This window comes from Ailuropoda melanoleuca, chromosome 3 (genome assembly GCF_002007445.2).
Source record: "Ailuropoda melanoleuca isolate Jingjing chromosome 3, ASM200744v2, whole genome shotgun sequence".
NCBI classification, from domain to species: domain Eukaryota; kingdom Metazoa; phylum Chordata; class Mammalia; order Carnivora; family Ursidae; genus Ailuropoda; species Ailuropoda melanoleuca.
In genome coordinates this window covers 22,625,436-22,637,410 of record NC_048220.1, presented here as the reverse complement: position 1 = coordinate 22,637,410, position 11,975 = coordinate 22,625,436, and the positions used below count along the sequence as shown (strand labels likewise).

Sequence of the window (11,975 nt, the reverse complement as noted above, 5' to 3'; positions counted from 1 at the left end):
TACGCGGGCGCGGGGAGGGTGCCTAGCCGCCGCCGCCGCCACCAGCCGGTCCCGCTGCGCCCCGCTGGGGTCCCGGCGCCCGCAGCGCCGCTTCTCCCTGCAGGGCCCGGCGCGGGGGCTCGCTGGTCCTCACCGCCGGCGCCGAAGAGCCAAGTTTGCCCGCCTGGCGGGCGGCGGGCACGGGACCACGGGATTCGGGCTCGCCCGGGCTACCCCGGCCCCGGCCAGGACTCGGGGGAAAGGCTGGGGGCGCCGAGGCTGGTGGCCTGGGTCTGCAGTAGGTAGCGGAGTGACCCGGCCGGCGCGCGGAGCAGAACCGCTCCCGCCGAGCCCGCAGCCCGCAGCCAGCGCGGGCTCCGAAACCCCGCAGGCGCCGCTCTCGGTGCTCCGGCCCCCGAGCGGCCTCGGCGAGCTAGGCGAGCGGCAGCCCTTCGGCTCGGCTCGGTGCCCTTGGCCTCGGCTGGGGTGCGGAGCGGCCGCACACGCTGCCTCCTCCCTCCAGCTTTGCGGGGAAACTTGCGTGTCCGCGCTGCAGCCCGAAGGGCCCGCTGCGCCCCGCCTGGCCGTCGCTCCCCCGAGGTCCGCCGCGTCTGCACGTTGGGGCTCGGCGGAGGCTGAGGAGCAGGGACCCGGGCACCACCTGGTTCCCCGAAGCCAGCGGCTCCGGTTCTGTCCAGCTAGTCTCTGTTCCAAGTGAGCGACCAGTGTTCCCTGCTGGGGAGTCACTAGGGAGCAGTTTGTTTGGGGCACGCTCGGGCAGGGAGCTTGGTCCTAAGAGAGCTTGGGCAGTGGATGATCTCTGCCCCTTTCTGCACCAGCAAAGGAAACCTATTTCAAGTTTGGGGGCACCTAGGCGACGCAGACGGAGCGCTGCGCTTTGGGCGCTTGTCGCCCCGAGTTGGCGGCCGAGTGCAGCGCGAGCCTTCGGGGGCCTCCTTGAGCTGACGAAGCGGCGCCTCCGGCGCACTCGCCCGCGGCCTGCCACCTGAGGACTTCGGCGCCCGCCACTCTGGCAAGGGCAGAAACCCGCTGGTAGCAGCAGGATTTCTCGCAGTGCCCGGGACGTGGCGAGCAGCCGGTGCACTGCGCCAGTGTGCTGAAGTTCCTGGGGTCCCGCGGAGTCAGGATATCCCCGCGGAGATAGTCTCTATCTAGCCCTGCTAGTCAGTCCCCTCCGAGCTGTCCAGCTGACCTCTCGCATAACTGTCGCCGACATTGATGAATCGCGCTGCCGTCGCTCTCCTCCGCTCTCCTCTAGGTGTCGCTTCCTCCGAGGTTTCCTGCGAGTGAAAAACAGCGCCAGTAGCTTTAATGGGTTCCCTTCCTAAATTTATTGCAAGCCTGTGCACGGGGAATTGTGCTAGATGGGTCCCCGAGATAGAAACATTCGTCCACATTCTGTGGGCCACACATAAACAGAATTTCATTAGGATGTGGCAGGGTCACTCTAAACCAAACGTGCACCGGGAATGGGCCTATATCGCCATCTCTGAGGCATCGGAAAGAAATTCAGACGTTTCTTGAAGGTCTGAAGTTATTTTCCTACCGCCAGGCTTAGGGGAAAGTCAGAGATGACTTTAAGCAGTGTCCTGTCAATGCTGGAGTGGGTGGGTTCCTGTTCTTGCCCCTTCTGGTTCCCAGGACAGGCTCTGATCTGGGTAGTGGCCAGGTGGAGGGCTCAACTGGGGAGTAAATGGTCAGGGGAGTGAATGATGGGGCTTCTAGGATACCAGAGCCCCAGCAATCCTAAGGCAGTAGCTCAAACCAAAGCCATGAATAGATGCCCCACAGGGCCCATGCCTGCCTCCCCTCTCTGTTTTGTGAGAAGAGACTGCAGTATCACCATAGCAGTTCTCAGACACACTTAGCTGGGTGGTAGCTTTCCTCCCATCCTAGGAAAACAGACAAACCCTCCCCCAGGACTTTAGACTGAGCCAAAGGTCACGCAGGATGATAGCCTACTTCATATATACTGTGATGTGTTAAAGTTGTTCCAGTGGCTTTTTCTGTCTTAGACATTTTTGACCACCCTCAATTTTCCTTAATCTCAGGAAATCTATCTTTATTCCAGAGAGGGGCCAGCCTATTCCCATGGGCCTTGGGAGAACTTTTATCCCTTCTGCTCTGTCCTGGAGGTGGGTAGGTTGGATTTTTTCTACTTTGGCCCATCAGTTGCTCAGAATTCTTCTCTTCATCTTGGAGTTGCAGGGTTTTTTTGTTTTTGTTTTTGTTTGTTTGTTTTTTTTTAAGCGATCTTCATGTTGTGATCTTCTATTGGACTTAATACTATGTTCCAGAAACAGATCATTGAATAGTCAGAATTTCTCGAATCTTTAATTCCTACTTTAACTTTCTTGGTATGTTTCTGCAAATTCAACCTTCCTGTGTTGCTTATGTGTGTTCAGTTGTGTGCTTACTAACTTGATGAAATTAGGAAGTTATTTCAAGAGCACATATGTCCTTACATTTTTTTTTTCTCTTAATGCATAACACAAGGCATGGAACTTCAAGTAAAATAGAACTCCTGTTGGGAGAACGTGGTACTTAAACAGTATAATTTAAATGTTGAAATGTTGAGGTTTCCTGGAACTCACAGGTGTGTGGGTTAAACTTCCTGGTATATAAGAGTGTCATAGATTGATACATTGCACACAGACTAATTTAGGCATTCGATTTATCAAATGTTGGAACAATTAACCAAAGATAAAGAGCAGATAATTAATGGGAAATGCAGTGTAACTTCATTATGGCTTGCTGCAGGGGTAGCCTGATATATTCCATGCCTAAGTTCCCTGGGTCGGAATTTGAGGGTCTATCTTAGGAAGTTTGAACCCCTTGCTTTTTTCTTAAAACACTTGGCTATCGAAACTAGGGTCCTGAGCCTTTCAGAAGAAATTAATGTGTAGCCTCCTGGTGTTAGGGTAGGGTCAATATGGCGCTTTTTTCCCCCCTTTTAACATTGGGGGGACATACTGGAGGCTGCAGGATTTTGGTAGTCTCCAGGTGGTTTCCATTTGTTGATTGCCAACATCCCATGTGCAAAATGCAATGCCCCTGTAGTAATTGGCTAAAGCATACAGTCGGGTAGTTGGAAAGGTTGGAAATTGAGGTGCCTCAAGGTCACAAAGCTTACTGTTCTCTTTAAGGTGGGGGTGGTATAGCTGGGTTCTACCAAAGCATCTGCATAATTTCTGGTCTTGGTGGTTACAAAGAGAAACCATTTCCACATGGCTAATCTGTAATGTCTAGTTTGGTAACGTCCCCACGTTCTGGGAGAGATGCTGAGAGGGCACTGACGAATAATGTCTCTAGAAGCACTCAGGCTCTGGATTCCCACTCTTCCCAAACAAGGCTGGTTCCCAGAAGAGAAAAGGGAAGTTCGTATTAGAACCACTGCCAGTTTACTGTCTGCGCGTCTGTCTGGCCTCTGACCCTGTTCTGTACCCACCACTTGCATGCTGGTGTGTCTTCTGTGGCGGGGCAGATTTGCAATCGACCTATTCATGCCTATTTCTCCCTAACCACTTGTATTCTTATGTCACATTTTTCAACTTTCTTGAAAAAGTAAGTCAGTTTTCCGGATGTCACTTCATACAAATTTGTAGTGCCTCTATCATTTTAAGTACAAGTAATGGTACATGCAGTGGCTTATAATTAAAGAACCAGAGAATCCTGTGCTTTACACACAGAGCAGGTAGATGATCTGGTGGACCCATCCAGCACTAAGAGGAGCAAAATTAGTCTGAGCGACACAGAATGCAGACATTCCATATGTGCTTGTGATAATGTAAGAAGCAAAGCCATTGCTTAGGGGTCAGGATGCCTGGTTTCAGTCTAGATCGGCTACTGATGTGGCTCACACATTGGGTGAATTCTCTGACCTTCCAAGATTCTGGTATCTCGTCTGTGCAGCAGCCAAGCTAATACCTGATTCCCTTGAGCATGGGGGAAAAGGGAAGCTTGGGTGGAAAACCTCCGAGGAACCAGCTCTTAAATATCAAGTGATTGTGTTTTATGAGTTGGGTGAAAGAAAAGGCAGTCCCAGCTCTTTTACGAGAACAATCTCTGATAGATTTATAGTCAGACTTAAGACTCTAACATGGATTGAATGACGCTTATAAACCTTAATTGATCTCAAAAGGAACTTGAGGTTGAAAAAGAGGGTTTGTGATATTATAGATGGTACCTTCCCATTTCTATAATGAGGAGATTCATGTATTTTCTTCTGTCTGAAGATCAATAGGGCTATTGGAAGGTGAGGAGCAATGAGTCAACAGAGCTGCTTCCCTCAAAGTGCCTGTCTTCGCCGTGTTGGCACTCCCCATCAGCTGAGAGGCATCCTTGCTGCCCAGCATTCTGTACGTCTCCTCATGATTTCTTTTTTTTTTTTTTTTTTCCAACTGCATCTCTTCCCGGCCGATAAAGACAGCAGCTATGAGAGCCGAGGGCCGTGTGCCAAGTGGCCCCATTCCGGGGAGGGATGCAGAGAGGAGCTGCTTGGTTCTTCCCTCGTGCTCTTCTCCTTTGGAGGAGTGCAGCTCTTGGCAGCTGTCAGAGGAAAGGAGAGACTCAGGATTTCCTATCGTGCTCAACCTAGGTTTTCCCCATCTTGCTAAAAACAACTGTTGATTGAAACAAAATACTGCTAAGTATTGAGAGACAGCAGAGGATGTGAAGAGCATAGACCTGCGTGGCTTGGAGTCCCAGCTCTGCCATTTATTTGCCACGTGGCTTTGGCAGGGTACTTAGCCTCTCTGTGACCTGTCTGCTGTGTCATCTGACTAGGGGATAATTAATGCCCTCCTCAAGGAGTAGAAGTGAGGATGGTGAGTTAACACCTGTGAAGTGTTTAGAACAGTGCCTGACACACATTGTTACGTAAGTGCTAACCAAAGAGCTAGCCTCTGTTTGGTTATTAGGTAGATCATCAAAATTGATTTAAACCCAATATTAATTCTTTTTTTATGAACCGAACCGTCATAAAACTTCAGTTGTAAATTTTTAGGCTGTTGCTCCTGTAGATACAATGAATTGTCAATCACAGTGAGTATAAAATGACACCAAACACGCATCCACCATGCAAATGAAGTCCAAGCTGGTGGTGGCCAAGCTGAGCAAAACGTTACGGAGAAGCTGCCTGGGAATATTTCAGTAATCGGCCTGGCTCTTGTGCTTCCTTGTGTTTAAATCTTTGGGGGGAACCTCCAGGCAAACCAGGTAAAACCAGAGATGAGTCCAGGCTCTGCAGAGCTGGAGCCTAGGCTTCCTGAAGCACAACTCAAAACAGCTGGTTTCATACCACAGGACTGGTTGCACCCTCTACAATAGTTCTGGAGCTTGCCAAAATAACAATCGAAATGAACAGATTTTATTTTGATGCTACCCATTAATAATAAAACATCAAACATAATTGGTCTTGGATTACTAGGCAAATTGAAAACTAAATAGTCCGTTTCGTGGCTTAAATATTTCATAACCCCAGAAATTGACGTTTGTATGTTAAGTAGAGTAAGTTTCAGTTATTTTGCTGTTTTTGGTTTATTCAGGCTCAAAAGCACGAGAAGGGAGAAAAGAAGACCTTTTGTACATGTGCTTGTCCCATGAGTGCCGTATAGTGTGGATAAATAGGAAAGAATTACCAAAAATAAAGTAGGAAATAGTGTCTTTCTAGTTCTAGGTTGAATATTGTATTTTTTAAAAGATTTATTTATTTTAGAAAGAGAGCACACGTGCATGAGCAGGAGGGGTAGAGGGAGAGAGACTCTCCAGCAGATTCCAGGCTGAGCATCAAACCTGATAGGGGGCTCGATCTCACAACCCCGAGATCATGACCTGAGCCAAAACCAAGACACCCAGGTGCCCCTCAGTATTGGTATTTAAAAAAAAAATCCAAAAATCTAGTACATGCCATCTGCAGTTCCAGGCACATGGCAGTGTGTTCAGAAGATAATAATTTAGGGGCACCTGGGTGGCACAGTGGTTAAGCGTCTGCCTTCGGCTCAGGGCATGATCCCGGTGTTATGGGATCGAGCCCCACATCAGGCTCCTCCGCTGGGAGCCTGCTTCTTCCTCTCCCACTCCCCCTGTGTGTTCCCTCTCTCTCTGGCTGTCTCTATCTCTGTCAAATAAATAAATAAAATCTTTAAAAAAAAAAAGAAGATAATAATTTATGGAGAGCAGGGAGTTGCCCTATTTATTTTCAGAAGAACTGGTTGCAGTTTTTATTGTCTTTTAGTCCTGAATATGACTCCTCTCCACACTCTGCAATCCGCATGAAGAACCCACACCCTGCAGCCAGAACCCCAGATCGGGAGCGTGGGCTTGGGGGATTGCTGGGAATGTTCTAGTTCTGTCCCAGGTAGTGGTACAAGTGGCACCCTTGCCCTCAGCTCTGCTTTCTTCTGAGTACAGAGCAGGTGCTGATGGTGACGAGACCGTGACCTTCACACTGTTTATTGCCCACTCAGACTACTGCTCCAGTCGCTCCAGCTTTGCCAACAGATGTCAAAGACAAAGAAACAGATAGAGGAGTGGAAGGCTGTGGACTGTTTGTATGACAAGAGACACATTTTCTTAAAAGACAGTCATGACTTAAAACTTTGCCTTTTCAGAGGCCAGTGTTAGATGCCATAATTTTTAGCCCGACTTCTCTTTCCTGTGGGCATTTTTGTCTCAAGAGAGGGACATAAAGCATATCTGGAAAGGCAGCCAAAGGAAACTGGGAATGTGGTAGGAGTGAATTTGTTTGGTGGTGCTGGCCTCAGCTCTAGTGATGGTGGGATACCCCCAACCCTTCTTGTTCAAAGTAGGCATCCTCCAGAGCTGTTGCCATGGGGGTGAGCAGGGGTGGACTCTGCCCTGGACCAGTTCGAGGCCAGATCGCATGGGGTGCTGGCCTCCAGAGAGCTCTGTGTTTTCATCTCCCCGGCCGTCATCAGGATGCCGTGTGCACCACATGCAATTAAGCACTAAATTGTGTAGTGCTCACAGAAATCAATAACCCCTCCAGTTTCCTTGAGTACGAGTTGTAAATACCGCACGATGACTTCAATCTCCCTGGCTGCGTTTCTTAGACAGAGATACTGAAATCAAGGTTGGAATGCTTACAGTGGAAAACTTTAAAAAAAAAAAAAAAAGGTAGATCTGATTAGACACATCAACTACCCTGTGTCCTTGTCCCATGAGCACCCCAGCACATGATAGGGAGTTGAATATCTGTTGTCACTGATCCTTAGTGTTTTCATCCGTGTAATTCTTTGATGACTTTGAATTGCCCATTTTTTGTCTTCTGGGACTTCAGACCTCTTACCACATGAGCCTCAGGAACCACCTTCAAGGTCGTTGAAATTCCATGATCCATTGGGTGCTTGAGCTCCTCTCCAGGAAGGAACAGTCTTGAAAGGACGATGTTGAGCCTTATCATGGCCTTTTGAAGCTCGCTGTCTTGTAAACTGAGACGTTAGCCACAAACAGGGTGCCATATGTTGACCATAATTCCTCATCAGTATTCACTGATCACTAACTGTGTGCCCAGCCCCCAGTGCTTTCCGAAGAGACTGAAGCATGGCTATGTGATAACCGAACAGAAGGGACACCATTTCTTCACCCTCACTTGTTCTTGTAGATAGAGTGGTGGCTGGCGTGTTGGGTGGGTTTCCACATAACCACCAGCATTTACAGAGTTGTTAACTCTGTGTGACACTGACTCATAGCAACCCCATGAAGTACATATCATTGACCCCATTTTAGAGGTGAATAAACTAAGGCTCAGAAGTACTAGAACTTCCCCAAAGTGGAACAGAAGAGTTGGTGGTGGGATTTAAACTCTGGTCTCTCTGATTCTGGAGTATAAGTTCTACCTACCCGCCCCATGATGTGCTTATATTTTGTGATACTTAATTGTGAACGTTTGTCATTTTCTCAACAGACTCCACGAAATGAAACCAGGACACTTATGGCTGCATCTCACGCTGCTCGGGGCCTCCCTGCCCGCTGCGCTGGGCTGGATGGACCCAGGACCCAGCAGAGGCCTGAACGTGGGTGTGGGTGACCCACAGACAGAGGTATAGTCACATAACACCTGATAGGACACTTAAAACTTGCTGCTTTTCAGTGTCAGCATATCTGATTTCTTCTCTACCTTTAGTTTATATCAGTTAGATTGCAGTGTGAATTCAAATTGCTCCCCCTTTCTGGTAGGGGACAGAAGGACACAACATGCGTTGGTCTGGACAGGAGGTTTTATATCATGCTGTAAGTAGTAGTCTAAAATCCCTGCAATGCTGAAAACGTATTCCAAAACCAAGCTTTAGTTGTATGGTTTGTCTTCCACAAAGACCCTCAAGAGAATGGCCTTTCTGTATATTTAATAAAACTCTGAAAATGCAGACTCAATGGTGGAGCACACCCATGTGAATTAATGAAGCCTTTTAATTATAAAATGTGTTTTAAAAGAGAGAGACTGCTTTTCACATACACAGATAAAAAGAACCAGGCTGAGAAAGAACTGGCAAGTAGGGGTCCTAAGGGAGACTGTCTTAATGAACAGATAAGAATGATTAATGGCATGTTAGGTATATATAAATGCTTCTAAAGTGCTTGAAAAACCTATCCTCAAATGCCTCCCTAGAGAGTCTCGATACACTGCTAATTGCTTAGCGAACCTGGTCTTAAGTACCAGAAAGGATTCATAAGCTGCACCCTGGCCCTGCTCTGCTCTGCTCGGGTAGTAGGCCTGAGGAATCTGGGGCTCTTGAGGGGAGCAGTTTCTCTGCAGAAAGTGCTTTGTGTGTCCCAGACCCTAAGAAACAACTACGCCCTTTCCTTAAAGCTACCTGGGATTTTCTTTATGACATGGTAAACACAAATTCTTCCCCACGAGTTTCTCAGGCCATCTCAGCTCTCTTTGCCCTCCTGGTGCACGCCCTGCCTCTTGTCTCTGTGCTTGTTTCCTGTCCTGTGAAATGAGAGAGAAGAATTACCCTCCAAAGTCAACATTACCAGAGAGTGAATAATGACACACAGTGTCTGGATGGTAGGATTAATGCATTATTTGATCAAAAGACACGATTTCTTTCTCATTATTGCTTAATCGTAATGCAATCCCACACCTACAAACCTTAATTTCCGGGGAGCTTCAGAAGTCGTTGAATGTACACGTTCGCTGCTGAGGTTCACGTGGCTTCCTTTTGTGGTGAGCAGATGATTGGAGAGCAGCGCTATCTCTCCCATCGCAGTCCATGAAGGACGCGACTTAATGGTCTTTTGAAAGAGCCCGGAGGCTGACTTGCTAGCCAGCACAGCATTTCCCACATGGCATGGCTTCATCATTGCACTCATCTCCGCACGGAGGGAAAAGGATCCTACAAATATATTGTTGAATATTTAATAGCAAAGCAAACAGGCAAACACACAGATAAGCTTTTTAGTCTTCTGACTATTGGGGCTCATAGGCCCACTGTTTTATATTGCCTATTTCAATTAAACGAGTCAAACCAATTAAGGTAGGATTTAGCTGGAGGTAAAGTGAAGGTAAGTTAATATCAACCTAGGGCATCTTTATCCGAGCTGTTAACAGCCTAACACTTTGTGCACCATCAAGAAAGAGCAGATAGCGCTCATTCTGAGGCAGTGAGGCTTTTTGTTGGTTCGTTTGGGGGGTGTTGTTTTTCTCCCCCCATCAGGACAAAGCCCAGGAGATGAAACTGTGTCTCAGTTCCAGGCATCGTGCTGCTTCAGGAAAAGAAAGTGGTGCCCATACAGACAGCAAACGCAGGAACAGCTGCCTGATCGATCCAGTGATCATGGCTGTGGATTGCGTTTTTGCACAGTGTAGTAACTTCTACTCATGGAGTCTGCTTTTATCAATGCCGAAGTGAGATGATGACCATGTGGATGGGCCTAGGATATAGGACAGCCTCAGCAAAGGTTCAGATAGAGCTGAACATGGATATGGAACTGATTGGTTTGCTGATTCTGACCACACTCCATGCATGGCCTCTCCATGCCATTCCTCACTAGCATTCTCATGTCTGGGATGCTGTCCCTTCTTCCCACATGGCTGACTCCTCTCCTCCAAGGCCCAGCTCTGCTTCTTACCTTTGCTCCAGAACCTTCTTCAAGCACGCTTTGGTCACATTTGATGTCTTGTTCTGAACTAGTCTTTTTTTTTTTTAACTCTTATATTTTTATTTTAGCATACAGAGGAAGCCTATCTTACTTTTCTCTTCCTTACAATGTCTAATGATTTTCACAGCAAAGTAGAGACTCACTGTATTTTTGAGGCGATCAGTATTCAACATTTAGTATTAGTCGTGAAGTCACCCTCATGCTTTCAAAATTCAGTCTAGACAGTTATTTCCATGTGTGACAGCCCTCCCTGCACAGCAGGTGCACGTCCAGCAGGGACGTGCATGGTCCCCCAGCCAACCTGCAAGCAGCTTGCAGGCCAGGCTGGTAGCTCATCAACATCCAGGGTCCTCCTTGTATGTTAGAGGTTCTGGGCAGTTTCTTCTTTAAATTGTAGCTATTAATGCATCCATAACTGACTGTTCAAACTCTACTCCTCTAGCAGTTTCCTCAGACAGTCTTACTTTCTGGAAGAATCGTAACCAACTGAGTTTCCTGAGACTCCATAAATTAATCAGAAAGCCTTTTCAGGACCTACATGGTAAAATGTTTCTGTGTATGTTTTCTTCCTGCTAATAGTACTTTAGAAAACATTCATTGACTTCAGATTTTTAAAGTACTTGGAAAGCATTAATGAGATTTGACTTCCCTTTAAAGTTATTAAATTACTTGAATGTCCTAAGGGTAAATAAGGATTAAATGACCAGTGCATGTGTGTGTTCACACATTTTTTAAATCAATGATAGCATATGTAAGTTTTGTTAAATTATTGTTTTATGTACAAAGACTGTAGTTGAAATAGCTTCAAGGAGTTTATCATTTTACAAATGTAGATGAAAGGAAATGTAGCTGGGTGGAGTGCCTCTTTAATAAGAGCTGAGTGGCAGACTGTGGCCTAGAATACTAATGAAATTCTGAATTCAGAGGAAACAATTCTGAGACCTACAACTCAACGAAATTCTAAAATAATTAAAATTTTCCCTTTTGCCCTATATTCTGGCCAAGATAAATTCAGTACTAAAATCAGTGTTGGTAGAATTTTATATTTGGGGAGACCAGGAAAGTGAGACGGGTCAGCCCCAGGGACACCACCCCCCCCTGCCTTTGAGCCCTGGATGCTGTGTTCCCAACATTCTCTGGGCTCGGATTTGGATGGTGGCCATTAACAGCCTTATGTGTCCTTCATATATTCTGCTGTACTTTCTCTGCATTGCTCTGACCCACAGCTTCTAGTCCTGCACGAAATAACTATAAATATGGAGGTTCCTTTTAAAATTGTTCGCTTCATATGCCTTTGGTGCTTACAGACCAGGGAAAGGCTTTGGGGTCAGACACTGTATGTTTTCAATGTGTGCAGGCTCTCAGAGCGACGTCTTCAAGGAATAAATATGTCGGTGATATCAGTAATCAAGGTGGTCACCCACCTCCCTAACCTCAGAAGTCAGCCTACGAAAGCACAAAACTGCCCTTTGCCCTTCCTGCACATGTTGGTCCTAGATGCCGCTGACTGCGCTCAGGGGCGCTCCCATGTCTGGGTGGAGGTGTCTTCTAATGCAGAACCTGGAGTCCCCTGGCTCCCTTCTGCAATGGTTGGGCATTGAGAAAGATGGGGACTGCCAAGACTGGGCACTAATTTTTAAAAAATATTTCTTTTCTGGAATCGGTGTCATTGTTCTTACACAGCTGATTGAATTGAAGACAACGCTCTTTCTGGTTATGGTCTTCTCCATACCTCCAACCCATGCCCCACTCTTCTGACCAGTGATGGGGAGAGTAGCCGATCTTCCTGTGGGCTGTGAGGCATCCGTTATTCCCCTCTCCTTATCCTTGCCCATCAGTCTGTGGGT

General features: G+C 47.1%; 1 protein-coding gene across 1 annotated transcript in view; it reads left to right on the top strand.

The window, feature by feature from the left end:
- The window catches only part of FSTL4 (follistatin like 4), a 602,689-nt gene that overhangs the window by 201,540 nt on the left and 389,174 nt on the right, over positions 1 to 11,975 (top strand). Inside the window, exon 6 of the mRNA XM_019799110.2 lies at positions 7,928 to 8,063. Coding sequence (XP_019654669.1) covers positions 7,938 to 8,063 — 126 coding nt within the window. The 5' untranslated portion in view covers positions 7,928 to 7,937. The remainder of the gene's footprint in view (positions 1 to 7,927; positions 8,064 to 11,975) is intronic.